This window comes from Nipponia nippon, unplaced genomic scaffold, assembly GCF_047370975.1.
Source record: "Nipponia nippon isolate SJK-2023a ecotype South Korea unplaced genomic scaffold, ASM4737097v1 scaffold_15, whole genome shotgun sequence".
In the NCBI taxonomy this organism is placed as follows: Eukaryota; Metazoa; Chordata; class Aves; order Pelecaniformes; family Threskiornithidae; genus Nipponia; species Nipponia nippon.
The window spans coordinates 11,004,985-11,032,595 of NW_028262331.1; the positions used below are offsets into that span (position 1 = coordinate 11,004,985).

Genomic DNA, 27,611 nt, shown 5'->3' on the forward strand with positions numbered 1-27,611 from the left:
ACTAGAAATGAGGCTTCCTGCCTCAATTTTGTTATTTTGTGAGTTGGAACAGTAAAGAAAGGCAGAGATGCTTCCTCCCGCTCCTAATGCAGCTACAGAAGGCAAAGCCACCCGGTTCCTCCTAAGAAGGGAGATGACCCTGTTGCAAATACTCAGTTTTCAAGAGTTGCTGATGAGGAGCAACTGTCCTGGTATCTAATGCTGATCTCCAAAATACTGCACGCAAAACACAACGTCCTTGGGAAAGCACCTGCAGGTACGAGGAGACGACAAAGCCCTGGCACCTCTGCTAACCCCACAGTGTTAATGGAGCACTACACGCGAGAACAAATGATCTATTTAAATGTGGTTTAAGGATAAGGAATCCTTAAAGATTTGTCCATTCTGCTGCAGAAACCGTACTAGCAACACAGGCAAGAGCTTCCTGGACGCAAGGATGCAAGAAAAAGAAAAAAAAAAAACAAAAAAGTGTTAACTATGGAGCAACCCAGGGCTTTATAAACAGATTTAATGCATTTCTCAGCCATGTCTGCTCAGAAGGCACAATCACGCTTGACTGCGGTAATTACTCCTGCCTCCAGCACAGTCCAACCATAGCACGGACGGTATGGAACTGGCAAGTTTTCTTAATTAAACCTCTGCCACTGTTCACAGCAGTCCACAACCAGGCAAAAGTCTTGCTGGAGTCAACAGGCATTTTGGGCAGACCGTGGATCCCGTTTTCCTGTGGAAGATCTCGACTCAAAACGAGACGTAGGCAGCCAGCGCCGTGACGGCGTGACTGCTCGGCCCCACCTCGCCTCCTCCGCCGGGCGGGTGGCCCCTCTGACCGTACCAGGTCCGATGCCAGCGGGGCCCATCCTCCCCTCCTGCCCCGAGGAAAACATCCGCTGGCTACAGCAGGAATTTTGCCTACATTAAGGACTGCGGAATATTTGTTTTTAAAAAGAGAGGAAGACGGAAAAGAGATCATTAATAGCAGTACTACACACAAAATGGTGCGAGGACCAGAATATTCAGTCAGCAATGAAACACGTCCTAAGCAACCTCCCAGCAGGCGGGCGAGGACCCGCAGAGCCACACAACATCCCTCCGCTCCTGACTCCGCGGGAGTTCGCCACTGACTTCAGTGAGGTCTGACCTAACCGCCGGCGAGGACGAACAAGAGGGTGACATAGGATGAGGGGTTGTTCTTTGGTGCACGTCTCACTGTAGTCTGTAAGACACGAGTTATACATACTGATCTCCTGGAATATACCGTTACCCTATACAAGACCAGATTTCTTTTTCCCCCAAAAAAGAAAAAAAAGATGTCAAAACTGCTTGCACTTTGGAAGATACCACATGCACATTTATCCCTTTTCTAATCCACTGACTCCCACGCTAAAACGTGGCCAGTTCAGGAACAAACTAACAGAGAAAAGTAACCCATGCAGCAAATCTACTTAATTTCTGTTGGTCTTCTTGTCCCAGGTTCCACTCTATCAGGCCAGATAACCGTACTGCAAGTTACCAGCGCAAAATACCTGCCTCTGCAAAACAAAAACGAACCCAAGAAACCTGGGGGCTTGGGACTGGCAGGAGGAATCCTGAAAGGGGGAGTGCCATGCACAGAGATCGGTAAAATCAATTATTGCATCAGCAAAACCAAGCCAAAACAAAAAACAAACCCCCCAAAAAACCATCCAAACAAAACATTGTCAACCATCAAAATAATAAAAAACATTATTTTTTTGACATAGCTATAAAAATCAAGTCATTTATAAAACTGCAACAAATGAAGTCCAGTTGTATATTCTTTTTCCTTTTATTAGACAGGACAGAGAATTTCCTTAAAATGCCGTAACAAGTCACAGTGATTTTAGATGGTTTTTTGAAATGTAATATATTGACGGGAAATACCTTTAACATGGTTTAACTTTTTTTTTTTTTTTTTTTGTCACTGTATATGTACCCTGGTCCACCAAACCATCTATCTTAAAGTTTCTTGTTTAGAGAGGACACTCTGTCTTCTTCCTCCAAAAATGAATTTTGTCTAATAATCCTGCAAAATAATCAACCTTACAAAAGGCCTTCTTCAAATGTTATATTTATATATATATGTATATACATATATATACACACACATACACACATATATATAAATATAGACTTCTATGATTTTTTTTCCCATTCTACGCAATGTCTCAATAAAGAGATCAGCAATTTTTATTCTACAAAGAAGCAACACATAAAAGGGGAAAATTAAAGTCTTAAGAACATCATATCCATATTTCACTGATTACACATAAAAGGAAAAAAAATCACCATGAACAACTGTCTTTGAAGTTTTCTCGGATTAGCAAAATTCAAGTGCAGAGAGGCCCCGTCTCTCGCTGCCAGCGGCAGGTTGGTTACTGGGCGGCTGAGGACAGCCCAGCCCGGCGTCCTGCCACGCGGCGTTTTCTGCACTTCCCTCCCGCGAAGTCGGACGTGGTTGGAATGTATGGAGTTTAGGAAAGGTTCCCAACAAAGACCTCGCTGTCAGACGATCCCCTCTAGGCCAGCTTCAGTGTGCTCACTGGGAATGATGGCATGGTTACCATAGTCACCGGATTTAGGACCGTTTGCCCAACTAACTGCGGGTGATGGACAACTTGGGTTCCTACAGCAGGCTTGGCCATCACCGCTTGCTGGCCAAGGTTTGTGGTTCCATTCACTTGCTGGTGCGAGATCGTGTGAGCAATGTGGCTCACCACGGGCTGGCTGACGGCCACGGGCTGAGGGTAGATGGGCAGCTGCTGGCCGAGGTGGGCCATGTGGTTGATGGTGGCTGGGTGCACAGTGATGTGGCCGATAGGCTGAGCAGCAGTTGTAAGTTGCACAGGGCTGGACGTGGAAGGTGCAATGTGAGCAATGTGCTTGGTCTGTGGACCCTGAATCACGTGGTTGACAGTCTGAATGACCGAAGCATGGGTAGTGGCGGTGTGGGCAATAACAGTCGATTGCACTGTCGAAGCCGCCACGATGTGAGTCTGTGCAGGGACGATCGCCTGCGGCTGGACCAGTGCTTGTGTCTGGATGGGAGGCTGTGCATGGGCTGGGGTTTGTTTCTGCTGGATGGACAGGTGCTGGGGCAGAACCGCCGGGTGGTGGGAAGCAGCGTTTGAAGGGACGGCTTTCAGGAGCTCTGGGTGCTGGCGCTGGGTTAGTTTTGGTAATGAGTTCACTGGCCTGTCATCTTCCATGTCTTCATCCATGTTGTCTTCACCCTCTGGAAAAAACGAAAGGAAGAAACTCCCATAAAAAAGAAAGCAGAGCATGAACTGGACTAACCAGCCTCCCTAAAAGGCAGCACAGGCGGAAGAGACGACAGCAGGAGGAGTCACTGAACTACGGGCAGGCAGCATCACATGGCACAGCATGGCACAGCACGGCACGGCACAGCAGGCTCCACCGATCCCCAGCGGGGCGGCACACCCCTCTCCTCCCTGCCTGTGGGCCAAGGACCCGGAGCCAGGCAGGCATGGCTAGCTCGAAGCCCCAGCTAGAGAGGGCTGCTCCCAACAGGCTGAGAGATCTCGCTCGGCAGGCAAGGGCAGCAGCGTGCGCAGAGGCAGACGGAGAGCACCTGGGCTGAACTCTGTCTGGGCTGAGGAGGGCTCCTGCTGGGAAGAAGAAGAGGGTTTCCTCTCCTGTCCAGTTGTTCCACCGATCAGTACCACCCCTTCTGCTCCCAGAGCAGGCAGGAAACGGCCATGGAGAACCATGGCAGCAAGCTCCTCATCTGGTTCTGGAAAATGGACTCTTGTCCAGTCCACGAACTACGGAAGCAATGCAGGAACATGCTGGCCCTGCGGAGATCAGGAAGACAAGCAGGGCACCTTGCACTGCCAGCTCTAAAGCCAGCCATGCAGCAGAGATTAAAAATCTCAGCAGACACAGAAGCAGCAGGAACACCAGGGAAGACACTTCCCTTCTGCAGGCTCTGTGGTTACTAGTAGCTGGAAGTGATCATTTTCAGCAGAAGCCAGCTGGAGAGGTGAGCGGCCGACACTCCTATTGACAAGCACTCCTACTCTCAACTTCCACGAGCCTACACTCGGAGTCTGCGAGTATGTTCAAAGGTGATGCGCCCGATTACAAGCCTGAATGAACCAGAAAGCTCAGGTTTTCCCTTCCTGGAACCCGCTGTATCGTCTGCCTGGAGTGCCAAGAGCAAATGCTGTCGCGATTTGAAGGAACTGCTGCAAATGGTTAGGGACTGCTACAGCCTCCCCATCTCTGGATAGCAAAGCACTGTGCATCCACAGACTGCCTATTCTTCCTGCTGCAGATCACTGGTACGGAGAAAAGCATGCACTCTCCTATCTCACCAAACTTCTTACTGGGAACAGCACGCCAGGTATTCGTTAGTATCATCTCATCTTCACTGTGAATCCTTTTCACACAACGTGAAGGCTCAGTGAGTTGTTCAAATGCTCTGGTGATCCTTCCTGTACCAATTCCTTCTTCTCTACGTGGCTGAACGCCCTCCCACATCCACGCACGAATACATCAGGGTGCTCATACACCACTCGGCTCTAACGAGCAGGGATGCACAGTTGTGGAAGAGGAAAACTAAGTTTTGAAAGCAGGGAGCTCCATGGGAGGTATCAGCAGACTGAATGTGCAAACCTGCACTTTGTATCTACCTACTGTGGATGCGCGATTTTCAGTTCACTTTACACAAGCGGCAGTGTATTATCAGGTCAACATCAACGATTACAAAACACTTGAAAACCTTTTACTTTATTCTGACTGCAAAGAAACCTTGATGGTGCTCAGTGAGGATCCCCGCCACCGCTATATAACTGTGTCAGTGACATGCAGTGATGATTACAAGAAGAGAGTAATTACGGGTACCTGATGCTGTCGAGGTAGATGCCTGGTCATCCTCTGGCTGAACTGTCTGTCGAATAATTCGGTCAATCTCCAAGATGTCCATCCACTGGCTCAACTCGTTCTTCAATTCTGCCAGTCGCTGCTGGGTAGCAATCTTCTCTCTTGCCAGCCGCTCCATCTCATGTTCATATTCTTTCTCCTTTCTCTTTAAAGTCTAAAGACAGAAGGAAGAAAAAGAAATAAAAGGAGAACAAAGACAAATATAACCTACACTAACCCGGTCACTCCCATGTCCATAGCTGGTCTTCTCTTCTTACCTGTTATGCTGGTGTAAAATGTGCTCGGATACACCTACGCCTTTCAAATTCAGGCAGAAAGGGAAAGGACGAAAGCTGAAAACCTAAAGGGTTGCCTTGGCCAACTGCTTTCTGCATTCTGAAGGAAAACTGATGAGCCTCCGCAACTGAAATACTTAACCACGTCAGGTGCGAGTCCCTTCAACTCCAGGGGTAAATTTAAAGCCTAGAACTCCTCAGGAAGAGCTGTAAGGCTTTCTCTCTGAAAAAGAGTATTTCTGCCACTCTAAAGACAGAAAATTAAATCTTCTTCCTGCATTCTTCCTCTTTCGCTCTGACCTCCCCAAGGAAACTAAAAAAACTTAAGAACCAAGAGTGCTGAACTATGACTATGAGTCATAGCTGTAATGTGGCAGCCAGACCCTTCCCAGCACGGCCCTTCCACCCTGCCGACTTCCTACAGCAAAGGCAGGGCACTGACGGTACGTGTGTGCAAACGCTGGCAAGAAAGAACCTCTGCAAGGAGACCAACAAACAACTCCTGGATGCCGAAGGCTCGCGGACCGTGAAGCAGACTGTCCGAGGTCCCAGACAGGCGTTTGCTGGAGGAGCAGCAACGTAAACCTGGACTCTCTGTTCCCTCCTCTCTTCTGTTTCAGCCCAAGGGAGCTCCTTGTTGGACTTCAACATCAGTTTACAGCGACACGAGCCAGTACTCAGCTCCCAACATCAGCCTCACTTCACCTGCCTTATGAAATAGTGGAAGAGGATTAGGGCTTGTCGCAGACTGGTGGGAAGGTGCAAAGGGGGGGAAACAGGTGCTGTTCCCTCCGATCGCCGGGTGAGAGGACATGAGGCCCCTGTCAGTTAGTCACTCGGAGAGCGGGGCTATGGAGTTTTTACTACATACATCTATTCCCAAGCATCCCTAGGGAAAGGAAGCATCGACACAGAGAGCAGTGCTCCTGCGCAGCAACGGACTGCCGGCCCACGGCTTGAGAAAAGTGGAAAAAACCCCACGTCCTTGCACGAAAACAGAAACCTTGTGCAGAAAACTCTGCTCTTACGTGGGAAGATGGAACCGCAGACATCTTGAAGTATTTCAAAGACAAGGTGCATAGGAAGAGATAGTATCTTTTACTAAACCAACTGACGGTAGTTGGGGAAAAAAGGCAAGCTTCGGGCACGCAAGCCCAAGTAGGTCTACACAAAATCACGGTGCATTTCCGTAACCAGCACATGAATCATGGAGAGAGAGAGAGGGAACCGGTACATAGTCAGAAGAAAAGAAAAAGCACAAGTACTGATTAGCTTCTGAGCAAGACACCCCACACCAAGAGCCCCTGACCTAGAAGAGATGGCTAGGAGCCAACGATACCCTGCACCATGGGGGAAATCCTGAAGTCAAATGCGAAGGAACAGTTTATGTTCTCCTCTTCTGCTCATGCCCACTCAGCACTGGAAATCCGACGCCTTCGTCGGAAGGGAAGGGAAGGGAAGGGAAGGGAAGGGAAGGGAAGGGAAGGGAAGGGAAGGGAAGGGAAGGGAAGGGAAGGGAAGGGAAGGGAAGGGAAGGGAAGGGAAGGGAAGGGAAGGGAAGGGAAGGGAAGGGAAGGGAAGGGAAGGGAAGGGAAGGGAAGGGAAGGGAAGGGAAGGGAAGGGAAGGGAAGGGAAGGGAAGGGAAGGGAAGGGAAGGGAAGGGAAGGGAAGGGAAGGGAAGGGAAGGGAAGGGAAGGGAAGGGAAGGGAAGGGAAGGGAAGGGAAGGGAAGGGAAGGGAAGGGAAGGGAAGGGAAGGGAAGGGAAGGGAAGGGAAGGGAAGGGAAGGGAAGGGAAGGAAGGGAAGGGAAGGGAAGGGAAGGGAAGGGAAGGGAAGGAAGGGAAGGGAAGGGAAGGGAAGGGAAGGGAAGGGAAGGGAAGGGAAGGGAAGGGAAGGGAAGGGAAGGGAAGGGAAGGGAAGGGAAGGGAAGGGAAGGGAAGGGAAGGGAAGGGAAGGGAAGGGAAGGGAAGGGAAGGGAAGGGAAGGGAAGGGAAGGGAAGGGAAGGGAAGGGAAGGGAAGGGAAGGGAAGGGAAGGGAAGGGATGCTGCGGCAGTCAGCACAGTACACAAAAATGCCAAACACCACCCAGTGCTATTAATGGGAAATATAAACCACATAGATCTGATGGGAATCAATTATTGAGCAGTGCGGCAGAAAAACAATAGCTGATCTTCACAAAAGATACTGTTTTATGAGATTTTAAGCCAGTCGTGTAGCACTGAATAGTAACAGGACAGAGAACCTGTCCCCCAGCCCAGGTCAGCGCTTACTATTAGCATAAAAGAGACAAAATAAGTGAAATCTGAAAAACCACGTATGCCCTGTCCATTTTCTAAAGTTAAGTTTTGCCACTGGGTATCTAAATCACATACACAGTTCTGAAAATACCAGCTACACAGAGCCTGCACGGATGCTCTTTTTCACTCACTGCTGCTAAGCACTGAATTGAAAAGCAAACCTTACGCTTAGCAGAGCGGCAGAGGATCAGACTCACGATCTGAATACGTGCTCTTTATTTCTCTCTCAGGTTCTCCAGGACAGCTGCAATCAGAACCTGACCTCATGCGTTTCAATGGTTCTGCTGGTCTTTTATGTCAAAAGTTAGCCAGGAATAACTTTAAAGCCTGTTCAGCCAGGCCTTTAATTCAGCCTAAGCCAACACAACGACTGGGGTAGCTCCTGCTGCCTTCTTATAGAAAAGTAAAATGAAGGGAAAAAAAAAAAAAGGTACCTTTGTCCTGATAATAACAAAAAAAGGAAGCATTTTTAAAACGGCCAAACAATGCATATTAGCAGGGCGCAGTCATTCCAGATGTGTAAATGGAGACAACTCCTCTCAACGAGGCTTATGCTTTGCCTCCTGGCACAGCTGGCTTTAGCTCAGCTAAAAGCCTCCCAAATGGACAGTTTTCAGGCAAAAGGGGCAGTTCTGTCTCTCTCGCTGCTTTTTAAACCGTAAGCAGGCAGCAGATATGCCAACCCCTCAATACCACAGTTTTATACCGGGAAACGCCAGCAGACCTGTAGGCTACAGCAGTGAGCGGAGTCACTGGGACAGCAGGCTGTCCGCGGCAGGGAAGGTCTTTGGGTGCAGGAGACACGGGTAAGCAGGGACGGGGACTCCCGGAGTCCTGGCTCTGCACCAGCACCCATTTCTAGCCCGGAGACGGTGTTCAGATCCACACGTGGCTGAAGCCAAAATCCACAGGCTAGTTTTAAAGTCTCTTATCCTACGAAGTGCGGCCGAAGCACTTTGCCTGACCCAGCAAACAGTCGTGCTGCGTGTGTGCTTTGATTTCCTCGTAGCCGACGGGATGTGGGTGGGACACAGAGGGCAAAGCCAAGGTGACGAGGAAGGTGCACGCTCCTGTGCTCAGGTTTACATACGCAAGGAGAGAATTCATCTGAATGTCTTCCTCTTTACTCTCTTATCAGGAAAGAAGCAAGCAGGAGAAAGCCCGAGACTAAAATCACTGCCTACAGACAGGAGCCTGGCCCCTTTCTGCAGCATTTCTCTCCAAGCACGTTCTCCATGCAGTTACTCACAGGGCACGATAACGAAAGGACAGAACACAGTAACACAGCTTTCCAGGAAGCACAAGAAAGAAATCCGCACAGCCTCAGCACCCGTATCGTGCACAGCACAAGCGATACAAGCAGATTTGGCTTCCTTCCCTGCTGCAAAAGAAGACTCCCAGCGCCAGGGGAAAGCACAACTATGAGGTATGGACAGGGCAGCTGGTAATTAGTTACAAACTTTTAATTACTGAAAAGGTAGGCAAACCCTTAGCAAGCACCAGGACGAGTCTCCCAGGGAGCGGGGCCAGGGAGCTCGCTCCGTCACTCTCCGCTCCTCCAGCAGCCCCTGCCCTCCCCGTGCTGGGAAACGGCTTGACCGGCTGCCAGCTCTCGGCAGCCACTCGCCACGACCGCGCACCCCTCCTGGGGCTCCTGTGAACGGCCCCCCCGGCCAGTGCGCTCGCAGGCTGGGTGCTCTCCAAGGCAAGCTGCTGGGGAGGCTGGAGGAGCAGATGGGCTGGAGTCTCCGCTGGCACTGGTAATCTTTCAAAAACTATTCGAGGATGCAATTCACTGTGGCTTGCTTGGTAAAGTCACATCTCCTGGCTGAGCTGCTACTTGGCCTAAAAACGAACTCGGTGGGATTAACCAGAGCCTCCCTCCCTCTCCAGCAGCTCCCCTCCAAGCACTGCCCCACTCTCTGCGGGCACCGGCCTCGCGGGGCACAGCCCCCTCCCAGGCTCTGCAGGGGCTGGGTGCGTGCCCTGCGTTTGATGCTCCTGATGATGCTCCTCATCCCAAGGTGAGCCTGGGATCAGGAGCCGACCCGACCCCGACCCACTGGCCCCGGTGCAGCAGCAGGCACCCATCTCCCGCAGGAACCTGCTGGAGAGGGGACCGGGAGTAGGGACCCTCTTGCCTTTGTACTTCTTCCCACCAGCGGCTGGTATGAGGAGGGTGGGTGCCCAGCTCCCTGTGTCCTCTCTGACCAGCATCACCGGCAGCCCCTTGCACAGACCGCTGTCCAGCATCTGCCAGTTGGCAGGTTATTTTCTGCAAATCATCCTGCCCACATCAGGTGCCAGGTTTTCCCATCAGTCAGTAGAAAGTCCACAGCAACAGCCAAACCTTAGTCATTCTGACTTTGCTCACCTACCTACTCCCAAACAGAAAACACCTTTAGAGACACGTGCTGCTCTCCAGTATGTTTTTTCTAAAACAGGAATTTCTTACAACAGCAGCAGTATCACAATGGATCCTACGTGATTAAAAAACAAACAAACAAAAAAGTCGCAGCAGTTTTAAAATAAGAAGCAACTATGTGGACACTCCTTTCACTAAACCCTGACCTTTGGGATCTTCCAACAGAATTGGCACGTAAGGCTAGAGTTAAAACGGGCAGAGGGAGCCCTGAAACTACATACAACAAAATAACTAATTAAGAATGAAATTTCAACAAAAGGAATTCATACAAATGCCTGACCATTTGTCTTTCAAGGTCTGAAATTTCATTAAGGCAGAGGCATGTGTGTCTGGGACAGCTGCAGGTCGGTAACGGCCACCCGACCCACTTCCCTGGCTGCCGCTCCTACTGGGAACTGTGGGGAATGGCAATGGCGAGGGCTCTGATAAGGTGCTGGTACCTGGGATGACGATTAAACAGTCTGCCAAGATCCTGAAGGACACACATCCCCAGGTCTGACCCAGGACTGGACTCAAACCCTTGTTCCTGTGTTCCCTCCCCAGAAGATGCTGCTTTCCTTTGCACTGACTTGCTCGCCTGCAGCTGCCTGATGCAAACTCCTTCACTTAACCTGGTTCATGAAATACTGATACTGCTTCTTCATGGTGGAAAGTCACTGAGGTTATCTGCATTTCTGGTTTCCCACCTGCCTCAGAGAGTGGTGAGGATCGATCGGCACCGGGAGCTGCAGACGCCTGGAGAAGGCAAAGTGTCGCCATCCGCAGTTTTGCTTCTCTGTTCTGCACAAAGCAGCGGGGCTCTCGCAACCCAAAGCCGGTGAGACTTGATTTGAACGCAAACCCACGTGTACCAAAGGAGGCGGCATGGCTTCCGCCAGCGCAACAGACGCACACCCCCCAAGACTGCTCTTTTCCAAGCAACACACTTCAGCACAGACCCTTCGCCTTATGCTTGTGCAGTGATGACTGTGATTTCTTTTTTTAATGTTATGAAATTGGGAGCCTTGGTTGCCCAGGCAACTTTTACTCCGCAGTGTAAGGAAGCTACAGTGAGAATCACAACTTCAAAACTGATTTGTTTTTCATTTCCCTGCACTTAAAATTCCACAAGAGCATCACTTACAGGAGCCAGTAAACCCTGACCCTGATGTGGGGGAAGCTGATCTACCCCAGGAAGAAATCATGGATTTCCCCATTTTCATGTGAATCCATCCATGGCTTTTGACAGCTGGAAAGTTTTGTAAATCACCTGCTGGCTCTGGTGAAAACAAGTTGACCATTTCACTCCAAACATTTACAGTTCTCGCAGTTTAACTCCTAACCGCACATGAAATAGGGAGCTGAGGCCAAATAAAGTGCTCAGTAATGGTTTGCTGCAGGGATCAGTATCCCTGCAAGATATATATATTATACAATATAATATAAAGTATGAGAGTGGTCCCACGGAAAACACGCCTGATTTTGAAGCTGAGAGCAAGTCCTTTGCTCGGCAATGCCTGCAGAGGACCAAGGGCCTGGGACCCGGCTCTGACTGAACCCTCTCCCACAGTCACCATCCGCACCGTGCAGAGCGGCTGCTGCTACCGCACGCAGGTGGCATCGGTGACAAGGCAACAAGGGCAGTGGTGAAGAGTCCCTTCATCTTTTATTTAAACAGCGGTGACCAAATTAAAATCCATATGCGGGTTTTCATTTGCTGCCTGTGAGTAGCTGATTTTCCTCCTCTACACGTAGCTGTCAGCTTCAAAGCAGCCGTTACTCACGTGGATTATTAAAGCAAGACCAGCACAACTGCAGTGACAGCAAACACCCGATGCGGTACCAGCTGTAACATTTCACTCCTTTGTGCCCACTTTTCTTGCTGTTTCGGAGCTGCTATTTGGTCCTTGTGTGCATCCCACTTGCCATTATTTGGAAAACAAACCAGAAATAAACTACTGTTGTCGCTACGCAGCAATAGTCATTTGTCACTGTAAAGAATTTTCCGTTTTATAGCTGGCTGTAATTAAATCGCTTATTCTTATGTCAAGGTTGAAAATAATGCCCCCAATGCTTTCTCTATGCTTGCCTCAAGAATAATGCTAGCCCCGTAGTTGGCATCAGTGAGGTTTAAAAGATCTTATTAAAAAGCTCCCCTTACAAACATTATATTAGCAATTTAAAAACACACTTTCAATTATGAGCTTTTCCCAAAGCATATTTCAGCCGTTCTGTTCTATTACATGGCGTTCACTGATTAAAAATTCCTCATCAATGAGCAATCATGAAAGTGATTCGCAAGTTTGAACCGGATTCTTTAACTCTTTGCTACTGGGATCGCAGCCGCTGCAGCAAAGCAGGAGCTGCTGGGCCAGGGGAGGTCCCCGAGCAGCAATCCCACCTGCAGGACCTCCACGCCACTCAGCACAGACCCGACCCAGCCGGTCAGGCCTTCCACTGCTGTACAGAGTTTTGGTTCCTATCAACAATGGGAAAAAAGCTAAATCCTAAAAAAAAAAGGATCTTATCCTTGCAGGGACTGCCACAGTGCAACAGATCTGCAGCACCAGCAGTCCACCAGCCTGTCTCCACAAATGTTGCAACCAGAAACATCAGGAGACAGTGGGGTGCTGAGGAATGCGCTGTCCCCTAACAGCCCAAGCCCCCAAGGCTGTTGGCAGAGGTGCCCCGCTCACCTGCAGTACTTTGGGGTTTTGCATTAGTTATTATATATCAATTTTGGCCATGCCTACTTTGAATCGCGCTAAGTTTTCTATGAAGTTCTTCAGGTGCGACAAGCAGTTTGTTTAAAGCCCAGCATCTAGAGAAATCGCTTGCCCCAACTGAACCCGACCCGCTGCGATGAAGGAGAGCCCACAAAAGCAGGAAAACCAAGAGCCGGTTCCCCCCACAGCACCAGGCCGGCGTCCCCAGCCTCCGCAGCGAGCGTGCGACCAGCGGCTGCCTGCGCTAGCGACGGTGACGGCACCCACCGGAGCTGCGGGCAAAGGACCCGCTCCGGCACCCTGGACCTCCGGGACCTCCTGGACCCGAGCTCCTGCCGATGCCAGCAGGACCCTCAGTCTGTAGAAAGCAGCACCGGGCAGGATCAGGCCATTGGCAGAAGTAACGGTGGTACCTCTCCTTCTGCTTGTGTGAAACTCAGGCTGGTTGCCACGGGAACCAAAGCCATGGTTTCCATGGTAACTGCTTCATTCGGCTGGCTCTTGGAGATGAAATCCCGCAGCGGTGCCGGATGCGCTAGCCTGGTACCACCGACGGGAAAATACAGGTCGCGGCACAACAGTACCACTGCAGCGACTAACACAGCTGCCGCACCGTTGCCGCTTTCCCATGCACACCACCCCGCTAAAATCACCCACGTGCCGCTACACCCAGACAGTCTGTACTACAGCAGCTACTCCATGAGAAACTGAGAGCCTGAGAGCCTTTGCTCAGTATGGGATTATGGTCTCGCTTTCCCCAGATACAACACAAAATCATGACAGGCTTGACCCAAAGCTCCGAGGTGTTAACGCGAAGGGCTCAGAACCGGGGGGAACGTGGGGAGGGGTCCTGCAGTGACCAGCTCTCAGCGGATTTTGAGAAGCGACAGCTTGTGTGTGGAGGGAGGGGAGGAGCAGAACAAGGACTTTAGGCTACCGCTTCAGCCTCCTAAGCTCCCAAAGCTAACACTTCACACAAGCACCAAAACCAAAATAAAACTTGCAAGGTGAAGCAGAGACCATCCCACACTACTCGTAGGTCTAATCACCTGCAGCGGGCCATCTGATCCCAAGCACGGCTGCTTCCCTGTAGAGCCTCCAAAGCAGATGAGGCAATCTGTGATGTGGCGTGAACCCCTGGGTGCAGGTCTGCCCACGGGTCTCTCAGCCCCAACGGATCGTTTGCCAGCAGCCTCATGACCCAGCTCTTGCGCGTGTTTAACCCCTGCACAAGAAAGGCAGCCGAAGAGCGCTGTTCTTCTGGGAGGTGACTTCACCCTCACCTGCATGCAACCAGCACGGCGACTTCAGGAACCGAGCAAGTCTCTTGCGGCAGAGGCTGCACCGGCTTTTCTGCAAGTACAAGAGAAGCGTGCTGGGCAGGGGCTCGCCATCAGCGCGTTTTTGCGCGCCCACCGCTGTTCAATCTAGTTGCAAGGGCAGAGATGAGTATCTAGATAGAAATACTTCACAGAATAGGAAATCTGCCCGGAGCAGAGAAATCATGGGAAAATGAGAACATGCATTGTTATTTACGTTTATTATTTGCACATTGTTAGCACTTAAGACTCCTGATAAAAAAAAGACACTGGGCCATAATCTCTGGAACAAAAATACAGCTGAAACATGGCTATTTGCACTGGCCTTGCAAATCTAAGAGGATCCAACCTCCTGAAGCACTGCTCTCTGGACAAAGTACAACCAGTTACTAGGGTAGAGGGTAGGAAGAATCCAAATCAGGAAGACAAAGAACAAATTCAGAAAAAACAAAGAAAAGCAGCAAATGACTGGAACACACAGTAAAAGCACAAACCAGGGACAGGCATAGCCATGCCCAGGGCCAATCACCAAAACCATGCTGGCTTCTGCCAGTTTAGCAGATCTGTTTTATTCCTTGATATGACTTTCAAGGTTAAGGGAAATCCAGTTTTAAAAAAAAAAGTATTATTTGCAATGACTAGGTGTTAAGTTTGGCTGTATGTTTTCCTTTTTTTATTTTTATTTTTTTTAATAATCTCTGTGGTTCAGGAAATAAGTGAGACATTTTCAATGATGCTAACGGATTCTGGATGCTCAAAATCCCCCGAAATACTGTGGTGTTTGTTATTCAGAAAATTACCCCAAACAAATTATTTTAATGTGATTGGTGTAGGAAATGTATCTCTGGTATAACTGCAATAATTTTCTGGAAGCAAAAATAAAGCGTGCTGCATTTCAATGAGCGATTATTATTAACGACACAATTGCTGGACGCGGGACCCTCGCAAGCCTTTCCTGAGCCTACGCGATGATGTACAGACAGCAGTTCTGGAGGGCATCAAGCAGTTACGCTTTAGAGCCACAGCCAGATCTCTTACTGCTAGAGACGAGGAGGAGATTAATGTGGAGACACATTATCGCTACATCTACTTGCTGCGGTATTCTTTTATTTTTCCTGGAGGCATCTCACAGCGGCTGCTGGGGGAGACAAAGCAGAGTTTTGGATGGGTCCCGGGTACGGAGCTCCCTTTGTTCAGATTCATCCAAATCTGGCTCAGCCGACGGGCAAGACGCACCAGTGAGTTGTGCATCAGAACGTGAACGCTGCCAAGGCTTTGAGCGGCAGGGGAGCAGGTAGGCGAGGGCTTCTCCTGGGAGAGGAGCACACCTCCCCAAACACGGTTTTGGCAGTCCCAACAACCATGAGCTCTGAGAGACCCACCCTCCCCAGCAGAAGAGGACCACCACCCCACCGCACGCGCACCGCAGCAGCGGGCCTGGGAGGCTGAAGTCCTGGGGACTCAGAGAAGGATGCTGATCCTGCCGCACCACCTCTCTTCCCTGTTTCTCCATCCTTGTAAGGAGGTCAGCGCCAGTCACTCGCATCCCGACGGCTCCACCTATAGCCCACAGAGCAGACCTGGGTCACCAGAGCATTTCTCTCGACCTACCTCCCTTATTGTTAGGGCCACGGCAGCAGCGGGAGGGCGTAGAACCCAGTTGTTAAATATGAACCGACTCTGGCACCTGTGCAAGGCCATGAATCAAAGCCGTGCACCTGAGTGAAAATCTTTGCCTCCGTGCTAACGAGTTGAGGGCTGCAAGTGCCGGCTGGCGCAGCAGCTGCAGTGCCCACCGCACCCGCACACCGCCAGTACTCGGACTCCCCGCCGCTGCCATGAAGGTGGTCCCAAGGCTGAAGCTCCTCCGCACGGTGCAGCACGCTCCACCGGGCTGCGAGACTGCCTTAGAGTAGGTAAAACCCCATGAAATTCCTAAATATGAAGTGATAGGAAGGTGCCAGCTGCTGGGGACAATGAGCTCTGAATCACGATACGCGCTACTCTGAAAGAGCAGAATATAGCAAGAATCGACCGGCGTTCTGCAAACCCACCCAACCTGTGCAACATTAACATCACTGCAGAATGTCTGCAGAATGCAATCAATCTTCTCCTAGAGACACTTTCCACTCAAAGACCTCAGGACTTTTGGGAAGAAAAGCAAAATAAAAGTTGTTCTTTCTCATGCTGCAGGAAAATGCACAACCGTCCTCAGGGAGCCAGTTCCTGTTTTCCAAAAATACAAATACAGTGAATAAGCAGGTACCTGCCCAACAGATGGCACCCAACTCGCACCTACTTTGTGCAGGACAGCAGGTCACCTGCCATCTACCTTCCTTTTTCCACCAAGGTCATAATTTTCAAAGATAATTTTCCCTAAATGCCATCTCAAGTTGACCTGAGCAGCCCCGCTATTCAGATCGGGGTGTATCTCAGCGTGACAGAACCAACAGTCTCTACTTGACACCCTCGTTATCAAACCATGAACTGTATTTTCTCCTATGGGTGCTATACCGGCTGTCCCCGAATGAACAGTATGTCACCAGGAGGGATTTAAGAAAACAGTAAGAATTCCACAGTGACCAAAAAAACCTAAAAAAATTTAATTTAATTTTTAATTTTAAACCTAAACTTGATATAGTATTTTAACTCGTAACGACATAAAGCGTAAGACAGCTAAAAGAAAAAGAAATTGGAAAAAATCTCCATTTTTTCTGGTTTGTTTATTTGATGCACGGGTTAACATCCTGTGCAGAAGCAGCTTCACCGTTTCACCAGGTCACCCAGCGTCCCACGGCCTGCGCCCATCTTCCCCACGGTGACAGCAAAGAAATAGAGACAAAAGAAGTCACAGCTGCACACAGAAAAATGTCTGGATAAAACCACAAGAACTGGCAGGGCAAGCCCAAGGCACAGGCAGGATCAGAGGAACTATTAATTTTTGATAAATAACAACTGAGACAGGGATCCTTGTAAAAATCTTACTCATATCTCCACATCCTCCAAAGCCTGCTTTATCAGTATTTCTGTCAGATCAGAGTAACACCAACAAGACAACAGGAGATTAAGCTGATACCAACTTCCAGCGGCTTACGACAGTTTCAAAATCCCCCTCGTTTATTATTTTGTGGCTGACAACGTCTAGCAAGGCTGCCACCACCACCTGCGACGGCAAAGCTCTGTATGACACGGGCTGAACTCTGCTGCACTTCGGCACACACAGTGATCATTGTTTTCTTGCAACTATTTGTTTGTCATTTTAATTGGTCAGTAATGACTTCGCTGTAATTTTCATGAGTATCAACGCACACCTTCGCTGCTGCTAACAAGAACAGGAATCCAAACTACCCCTGTCGCTTGTGCCACGGGACCCCGACCTCTTCCCTATCGGGCTCTCAGGGAAGAGCAAAACCACAAAACAAACCAAACAGTTATCATGTCAGTGGGGTTTTTTTGGTTTGTTTTGGGGTTTTGCCTTGTTTTAAAGATAGGTGACTTCGATCAAGCTGGACTCGTCACTGCTTTCGTCACGTCACGTGCACTCTCTTCTCTCCCACGCCTGCTCGCCGATGTCAGCCCACAACCACTACGAGCAACGGCACCCCAACAGCCTGCAACACAACCATCGTTTTGAAACCCTGTGCTGTGCTCCGCTTACAGGTTGCTTTGGTTTTTACAACCTGGAGTGCTTCTTTAAACTACTATGCTTAAACGACAGCAGTATGATAGATTTAGATTCTCTAACAATTAAAAAGACACGTACAAGATTTGTAATTCTGTTTACCCTTTCCAAACTCTCGCGTATGAGTCACAAGTAAGACATTGTTTAAAAAAAAAAAAATCACCATCCCTTTCGGCAAAGGTTAAGAAACAGCTTCCGCTCACTCAACAAGGTTCAAACCCTGGGCACTTTTAAACACTCTATTGCATGACACGTTTTGTGGCCGCTCCCGCAAATAAAAATCCACTGACTGCTCTGCGGATGGAGCCTGCAGCTGGGGAGGGACGGCAAAGGATTTGCTTTGAGACGTTCGCAGCTGCCTGGGAGCCCACATCAGCTTTGGCAGATGTGCCAGCTCGAGTACCAAACTCTCTGACTCAAGAAGGGAATCCCATGTTTCTTTTGCTCAATGACCATGCAAGTTATCCAAAGGGAACACGACGTCAGTGCTGCTGCGTGCGAAGCGCATCGCAGGCTGCGTGCTGGAAGCTATAAACGTGCCTGACAGTGGCAGCTCTGGCTGGCTGGCTTGCATCGGCACGCTGAGTGCCAGGGACTGGAAGCAATCTGAGCATCCCCCGGCTTCTCAGGTTGAGCACCCCATCTCCCATATTGATGCAGCCCGATGCTGTGCCTCTGAAGCTAAAATCAATTCTTTAATGACTCCATTAAGGGCAGGAACTAGACCCTGCGCTTGCTGTGCATGAACAACTCCCACCGACTCCAGTGGAAAATCAGCCCTACTTCTTCACTCTCACCCATTTCACATTTTTAAGCAGGCTGCAACTTGCTTTACTTTACTAAACACTATTTTTTTAAAGGTCTTATTTCTCATCACTTTCCGAAATCTACAGATGACACCATGTTGCATGACCATAGCCTGCTGTTGCTGGAAGCCTTTATTATTGGCAATGAAATTCAGGCTAATTAGACGAGAGAGAATCAATTGATCAGGTCAGGTAAACAACATGAAGCAGCACTGCTCGGCATGTGAGTGCTGCTCACATGAAGGAGGCACTGAGAGGACCCAGTTCTTACCAAGCAAGTTTTATAGGAGTATATTCACCTCATAGCTGGCACAGAATAAAAAAAATAACAGTTAACAGCTATACTTTTCAAGGTGGGGAACTTAATTGGATTCAGCATCACAGTTTGCCTTATGCATTTTGATCAATAACCCAGCCACCGCAGCGCTTGAATGTAAATGAGCTCTGTTCTTCACACAAGCCCAAATGCTGACGTCGGAGGTGTGGGCTTTCTGCCTGTGGTACGGGATCTCCCTGCACCGGGGACTGGCATGTTTGCAGTGCCCTCCTTCACCTAGGCAACACCTAAACCCCAACTTAAGCATTACCACGGGACTCTCAAAATCCACTGGTCTCGCCCTGGTCCTCAACACTAGCCAGGGACGAATTACTGTGTTCAGGCACTGATGAAGCGATCAATAAATAAAACCAAACCAAAAGAAGAGGAGATGATGTGGTTACTAACAGGAAAATTTAACAAATGTGAAAGCGTTATCTGGTTTGTTCACATGTCCACAGGATCAGCTTAAAAAGGACAGCACAAAATTTTTTGCACACACTACTTAGGCATCCTTGGACGGTACTTTGTATAAGTTCTGCCCTTGAAGGAGTCAATTCTGTTGTTTATTGCTGGCATCGATGGGAAACTGCACCATTTTTAGGTGCACAGCATGTTGCTTCAGGCCGTCCAAAAAGCCAAAAGAGACTAGATGAGGATAAACAATTTAAACATCTCATATAAACAACTGGCATTACTGATGAGCACAGGTAAGTCAGTTGACGATGGACTTCTGCTCCTGGCAGGACATCAGGAATCAGCTCTGTAATTCCTTGTTTGTCCTACACAGCATCCTGCGCCCTCATTTTAGCCGGCGGCTGTTGAGAACACACCGCACGCGGGCCGGAGAGGCGGCAGAAGAGCCCACCCTGCAAACAGCGGTGGCAAAGGAGGGAGCAGACACAAGGAAAGTCAAAATAACCAATGTGCTAATGGTGAAAGACTGAACCAGCCTCCCGCATCAAAGTACAATGACTGATGTCGGCATGTCCTCTACTGCAGGGTTATGGTTTTTCGTTTACGACGGGATAGAGTCCATTCTCCCGCCTAGGATAATCATTTCTCCCTTAATGCCTACTTCACACCTGCGCCCATGGCTTGAGTTTGCTGAGCTACTATTTTTCTTTCCATCTGACAATGATCTGAGACCTATGAACTCTTGTCCTTGCTTTAACTTCAGTCTAAAGCAGTTACATATGACAAAGGAAAATAACATCGATCTGGGCAGCGGTGACCTAGCCAGCTGGTCAGCTGAGGCCACGGTACGGCCACGTGAAGCCAGTTCAGCTGAGGAAGCCCGCGTTTGTAATCAGATGAGGAAATTAGGCACATTTCCCACAAAATGAACAATGCAGTAATTTACTCAGGAATCTAAAGCGATGTCAATTACCTCGAGTCCAGTATTTTTTGTTTTTAGCATGAACATTTTTTTTTTTTAGCTCCCAAGAAAGGCATCAGACCACAGAAACTGTAAGGTGCTGCTTCCACTCGCTGTGAGCAACCAGGAGGGAGCAGCCCAGCACCTGCCCCAGCCCCAGCAAGGTTTGGAAGGGGAAAGTTTCCATCATGAAGATGGAGACTATTTCACTTTGGTAAAATAATTCTCTGGCTAGCTGGTCTACTGTTCAAGTGACAGCAAGAGGCCTGCAGCTTGTTCACACAAGCAGTCTTGTGACTTTTAAATGGCTTTGCCACTCATTTATACATTTCTCTAAGTGCACGTAACCAGAAAAATTGAAAGACTGGTTTGCATCAAAAATTCATCTGGGTGATTCCTGGGGAGACTAAGTTTTCAGCTAGTGTCAGTCAGTGGCTTTGGTCAATACCCGTCAAGTCAGCGGGACGTGGGGTATGATGCCAACCCCAGCTCCTGCAGCAAAAAGAAATTCTACCCTTCCGGAGGCAGTAAGTGATTTACAATATGACCAATTTGTCCTAAGTTCATCACAGCTATTTTCTCTCTCTAACACTACAAGCAGCGAGGAGGACTGGTAAATGACTTCTATGAATTCGTAAGCAAAGTCAATTTCTTAAACAGCAAATACTCCTCTGTAGGAGTAAGGCCCAATATCCATCACCACAAAACACCCCCCAATACTTCTGCAAGCATCTAAGCAGCACATGCAGTAGTTTGCCCTGCTTTGCAAACTTCAAAGGATTTTACTCTTTGCCCTGGGAAGCTCAGCTTTGTCTAATATTTTGTAAGCACGTTATTATTTAGTCAGCGTTTGACTCTGGTTGTAGTGGGGGAACTGGCAAACAAGCAGGACTTGCAGAGTGATCTGAAAGCTGCCAGGCTGCGGCTGTGCTGCTCACGAGCCGCCTCATTTTGGCTGTCCCGATGTCACCCGGTGAGCAAATCGCCTGGATGTCATCTTACACTAAATATGCAACAGCAGATAACCCCTGCAACTGGAAGGTGTTCAGGTACCATAGCGACAGGCACAGTTTGGGAACACAGAAGAGAAAACAGTCTTGCTTAAGGCCTTCAATTAGCTTCCAACTAAGATGATTACAACATTTCCTAGGGGGCAAGGAATCCTTCAAGGAGAATCAAATCAAAACACCCAGCTGCACGGACGTCCTGGCTCTGAACTGTGTCTGACGTCTTCTGCGCAAGGCTCCGCTCCACGGCCGCCCCAGCAGCACCTTCTCCAGCACAAGTGAAGCGCGGTGCCATCCCCTCTCGCAGCACGGCTCTCCGGTGAGATGACGGGCTTGTCCGGTGAGACGACGGGCTTGTCCTGCCTGCTCTCTGCTGGGGGACACTGCTTTGGCCTGCCCCAGCAGAGGGGACGGGGCTCTGCTCTCTCAAAGCAAACAGCATTTGCTTCCCACTGCATTTTTTTTTCCACTTCGCTTCATGCATCTTAGAAACTTTTTGGAGGCCTCCAGCATTTTCACTCATGTTTTGCAGGGAGGAAAGCAAAGAAAGAAGGGCGAAGTGGCCCGTGTAACAAATGCGCTTCGTCATAAGCTCTGCCGCTCGGGACCAGAGCCCACCCCGCTGCCGTGACCCGCAGGGACAACTCCCTCAGCCGAGAGCCACAGCACAACAGCTTACACCGCCTAAAACTGAATCACCATTTAAAAGGATTATTAACTTCCAGCTGCGTTCAGCCTAATTTCCTTTGTGCAACAGTGTGTTTAATTGCAGAGATTCTAATTTACTGTTGCAGAGCACAAGCCCAACTCTAAGGATAAATTAAAATGACAGCTCCATAGGAAGTTCGGAATTTAACTTTCTGACTTATCTGATTTGATGCAGATACAAATATTTAAATCCAGCCAAGGAAACAAACAGCCTGTTTCTAAGAAGTTTCAGCTGGAATGGGGAAAAAGGATTTTGCAGGACGAGAGGCTGCAACAATTAGTGCACTGTCATACTCCTCGCAGGCACAGATCATCAGCAAAGCAGAGCTTCAGGGCCGGCATGCTGCACCCCTCCTCTGCAAGGCTCATTTGGCTTTGTTTTTTTTTGTTTGTTTTTTCCCCTTTAGTGAAAAAGTACTTTGCTATATTGAGAATAAAAGGTTTTACTTTTAAATCTCCTTTGTACAGTTCCCCTGTTCTCTTTTCAAGGGAGAGAGGTAAGCACTGAGCCTGTCAAGTGAAACACACCGAGTCTGGTGTGAGATTTGCTGCCAAGAAGGCAACGTTTCTTTTGTTTTTCCTTGTAATCATGACCAACTCTATGCTCCTGTCTGCAGATTAGGCTGGGATTCATCTCACCCCCCCTTAGCGGGCAGGAGGCGCCCCAGCCCAGGCCGCAGTCCCACCTATGCTCTCTGTAACCCCTGGGGAGAGGCGAGCGTCATCTGCAGGCACTTCATCCCACACCGATGCACCTTATTTTTGTTGAGAGAGATCGAAGCGAAATTCAAACTGCATTTAAAAAAAAAAAAAAGTAAATTTCATTTTTAATTTTGAACTCTGAAAAGTCAAATCAGATTCCTAATAATCTCTTTTTTTCAGGCAAATAAACAGAGTACTGAAACTTTTAGCACAACCGCATCCTGTGATCCAGGCGCAGACCCACGGCGAAGCCGCTGCCAAGGAAAACACTCTGCTCTCGGGATACTCCCTGCCGCTTGCGAACTCGAGCGAGCAGCCGCCGGAGACGCTCTCGCCGCCCCGGGAGAGGAGAAGGCCAGGCGCTGCGAGCAGCGGACGCTGTGCCAGCGAGGAGGTTACACAAGCGGCGTGGCCGTGCCGTGTCCGCCGCCCACGGGGCGGCAAGCTGGCCCCGCTGCCGGTGCTGGGTCAGGCATGGCTGCGCAGGCCGCCGCTCGCTCGCCGGCCGCCATGGGTGGGCAGTCCTGCCACGCAGGGGCTGGCACTCGCCATGTGCTCGCTGCACACATGGAAGTGGACGCTGGCACGGGAGCTCCCGGCCGGAGGGGAGGGCGGGCGGCTGGGACAGGCCCGAGGTCACCGTGACCTTTGCTGCCATGGCGGGCGATCGTCCGGCCGCAGGCTGGCTGACCGACCTGACCTGCCTCCTCCCCTCTGCCGGCGCCAGCCCAGCGCTACCCCACTGACAGACAGACAGACAGACGGACGCAGCGCGCGGTCTGGCCCTGTCCCAGTGCTGTGGCCACCCTCCGGCCATCACGGGTGACGGGGCAGCTCTCCTTTGCGGCACTCCATGGCCTCGGGGCTTTAATTTTGCTCCTGCACACACCTCCTGCACCCCACCTGCAGCTTGCCGGCTCCCAGCCGCCTGCGCCCTGGTCCCTCTCCCACCCAGCTCAGTGCCAGGCTCCTGCGGCACCCCGACCCCACGTGTCCCCCACAAAACCAGCTCCACCACCCTTAAGGCCACCTGTGAGCGGGAAGCTGGAGAGACGTTTGGACAGGAGAGACATTTGGACAAGAGAGTTCAATTTCTCTGTGCTGAAACTGGCAGGAGAAGTTGAGGGCTGCTCCCTGCGCTCCCCGAAGCCAGCCCAGAGGGAACGGGGGCAAGCTGGGAGTTTCTGACCCACCGGCACCACGCACCTGAGGAGTCTCCTCAGCAGTTTCTCCTGCAAGCCACAAAGTCTGTGGTGCACACAGGCAGCGCAGCAGGTAAACTGCAGATCTACAGATACAGCAACCTACGATGTGACGATCCCCGATGCTGGGATGCAAATATTGCGACGTTAACCATCAGAACTTCTGCATTTTCACTTCACTGAATAATTAAATACACTGCAATTACACCAGCCTGAGACCTCCCTTCAGCCCCAGACGGTGGGCACACAGAACAGCACAGGCACCCCGGAGCAGCCGGGTCGACAGACCTGATCCCAGCCATTCTGATTCCCAGAATGGATCCATGCTGGGAAGAGCAATTCAGAGGCGGCACTGAAACGGACCCTGAGTGGCAGAAACCTAAAGGAAACGAAACGTGGTTCTGAATCTGTGAATACCTTCTGGACCATCATAAAAGTAGTTTACATTTCCTAAGAGGACATGACAAGAGTTTAATTCCTAGCAATTTATGGAGATGTTGGTACGTACACCAGTAGGTAGCACAAAACTGCATTGTGTCTAAGCCTCAAAGCACTTCACAATGGATCCAGAGAACAGGGAGAGGAAGAATCAGCCATCCCCACCGACATCCCCAAAGAGAGTTTTAAGCTGTCTTCTAAAAGCGCAGAATAAAAATGCTGCCAGGGAGCAGAGTCTGCTCACAGATAGGTCTGCACCTGTATCAATGTTCACGGAGCACCAGCTACCACGCCAGATACAGCTCCGTTCGTGACATCCTGACTCCGGACTCAAATCCCGAACATGAGAGCGGGCGATCAGACCGCTCCGTCTCCCTTACCGCTAATGGAAGCTCATCTCTACCGACACCAGCCTGCCTGAAAGCAAACGAAAGGCTCACATCTTTTCTAATGCCCAGTAGGCTGCAATACAACCACATCTCCAAAAATGACCTTTTTAAGCAACATAGATTTTTTCCTTTTGTTTGCCATCCTCCAGTGGCTGGGTACCATTAGAATTTGCCCCAACCAAAGGCTCTCCAAGGGAAGTCACCGGTGAAGACTAATGAGAAGGGCTGAGCTCGTCTGACTCTGAAAGGTGCTGAGTAATTACTGACTCTCCAAAGTAAAGCTGATGCAAGTAATCAATGTCCAGTACTTCTGAACATAGGAATGAAGAGGTATTTGAGAGAGACTGAGAAAAATGGGAAGCAAGCAAGGAAAAAAGACGATGCTTTACTGTGGAAAAGCCCACTGTGAACAGTCCTCAGCACCCTTTATTCCAGCCAAAATGTATGAGGTCTATTGGCTCTCTTCATTTGCACTATAAATTTAGCAACTCTTCCATTTTCCAGATGAATTTTAATTGCATTACATGCTATTGATTTCACAGTCACAGAGGACAATTGTGTGCTACCATTAACCACTTTTACAAATATTAAATAAGCAAACACTATCACTTCACTCAACCTGCAAACACCACAACTGAATTTTACCTTTACTTTCTCCCAGACTCGTTCTCGGTACTCCATCCACCTAGGGCTTCACCCTGCAACCCCCAATTCCAGTCTTTCCCTGCCTCCAAGCAAATGACCCGTACTTACATCTCCATCTCATCACAAATTTGAGACATTCCAAACCTTCACAGAAGTCTGTCCATTTTGGTTAGGCAAGCAGAAAACCTCCATGAAACACATGGATTAAAATTCACCTTACTCCAAAAAGGAGCAGCTTAAGTTTATACAGCCTGGATGTCCCTCTTTAAGATCATCTGAATTATCCATTCACTGCATCACCATCACTGGTATGAATGACTTGTGGTCAACTAGGGACTTCTAGTATAAGGAGACTGCATGAAGCCAGCGTTCCTAGAAAATCCAAATGTTCTGGAAATCTGGAGTTTATAAATGACTACGCTCACATGGGAGGAGAAGGAGGAATGGGAGTTTTTCTCTCCCCTTTTTCCTTTGCACTACAGGAAAAAGATAAGTAACTTGGCTTAAGCAAAGTTAGCACCGTTCTCAGGTTTCAGCAGACGAAGCGCTGAATGACAGCCAACAGTAACCCGAGCGCTGTACGTACCTGGATGTATCGCAAGGCACTCCTTAGGACACTGAGGTTTGAGGTCTTCTTGTCGTCTACGTTGGGGATGTTGCGTTTTAATGTCTCAAAGCATTCTTTCAAATGCGCACGTCTAAAGAAAACACAGGTGGTTCGTCAGCTTGTGGGAGCACACACCAGAAATCAATTTAGCAGAGGGCTAGAACTTAATTTGGGCCTTAATCCAGCAAAGCACTTACACATGTGCATAGCAGTCACGGAGACTACCTGCGTGCTCACAGCTGAACCAGCTCAATCCAGCAGAAAGACTACGGGGTTGCATGCCTGGATTCTAGCCCCAGCTTTGTTAGGAAACCATTGTGCAATCTTAAATGAACTCTCTCATCTCCCTGTGCTGTTGCTTCCACTTTCACTGTATTTCCAATTTAGCTAGTTAGACTTAAGAGTTCTGGATCAGAAACTGGTCTTTATTCTGTATTCACACTGTACACTGACCCCTGACCTTGGCTATTTTATTACTTTAAATCAAAAGAGAAATTACACCGTTATGCACGTGGGGATTTACTTTGCGGGATCAGGGCTTTGCAAGGTTATTGTAATGCAATTATGCAGTTAAGTAAAACATACTGGGAAGCAAGAGATGCAGAACTGAGCTGTAAGAAAGCAAAGCAATACTGCAAGATTCATTAAAAGTCACTAAGAATTTTGTTCAGGTTATTTGTTAAAAAACAAACGAACAAACAAAAAAAAGCCAAAGCCAAACAAATATTGACAGACTATAGGCCAAAAAAAAAAAAAAGGAAGGGGAATTACAATTAAAAAAAAAAAAAAATCAAACCCCTGGCTTTCTACGCACCTGTTCTTCTCCAATTTATTATGTACTTCCCTGGTCCCAACCCTGTAACCCAAACAGAACAAAGATAAACTCAGTGTCAGGTTTAAAACTACTGCCATTCAGCCTGTACTTTCAGCAGTGTGTGTGTGTCTAGGATATACAGGTAAATATTAGAAAGCAATAGAGGTGTTCAGATATCACTGTTTTAATATTAGTTGCATATATATTTCTACCTATTCTCTATCAAGATAAAATCCATACTTTACATGCATATTGGATGGGATAAGCATTACGCATATACTGCACGCGAGATACAAACAGGTAGGATGTGTGTATATACACACAGACACGGCTACTATCAACACCGGGGAGAGTCACAAAGTATGAATTGTATGTATTTATACAGTCCCAGATAGCCCCGATTCTGACCCATTTCTGATCTACGCCTACACTCCAGAGGGATAAGATTTATGCAGTTTCAAATTAAAGTGTACGGGACTTGGCAGACATACTTCAAACCGCTTTAGATTTTTACTGTGCCTGAAATAACACAGCTGAGCATAAATATGGAATGAAGTAATCCAGGAATCCTCCAGTCACTGCTAAAGGAAGAACCAGGGCGAGCTTCTGCTTTTTGGGGTTCTGCTCTGTCCCCACCCTCCCAATCAGAGGAATACTTTTAGGAAAAGCCAAATGAATTCGTGTTATCTTAGCTTTTCAGCTACAGTGGTGATAAAGTACATTAGTAGACGTGTGGAGATGTCAAGTATCTTCCATACACTATGCAAAGTAATTATTTGCCTTTGGCTGCAAACACACCGCCATTGAAGTGAGCATTTCGGGAGGTATGTTAATATTTAATAAACATTCAGGTATTTAAAAACAAATATTTGACAGCCTTTTCCCACCAAACATTTACAAGCTGAAAAAGACATCTTCTCTCTGCTTACGTCTAAAGGAGCAATTCTGGGGAGACGAGGAGCACGCGCCTTGG

At 48.9% G+C, this 27,611-nt stretch overlaps 1 protein-coding gene across 2 annotated transcripts in view; it reads right to left on the reverse strand.

Annotated features, from left to right (window-relative positions):
- Positions 1–2,192: 2,192 nt before the first annotated feature.
- The window catches only part of MNT (MAX network transcriptional repressor), a 44,365-nt gene continuing 18,946 nt past the window's right edge, over positions 2,193–27,611 (reverse strand). The window contains exons 3-6 of one of the 2 annotated variants that reach the window (XM_087751547.1): positions 26,639–26,680; positions 25,804–25,915; positions 4,885–5,077; positions 2,193–3,253 (exon numbers count right to left, since the gene is read on the reverse strand). In XM_087751547.1, the coding sequence (XP_087607673.1) occupies positions 2,538–3,253; positions 4,885–5,077; positions 25,804–25,915; positions 26,639–26,680 (1,063 nt within the window). In that variant the 3' untranslated portion in view covers positions 2,193–2,537. The remainder of the gene's footprint in view (positions 3,254–4,884; positions 5,078–25,803; positions 25,916–26,638; positions 26,681–27,611) is intronic. The other variant, XM_087751548.1, reaches the window with a different exon arrangement.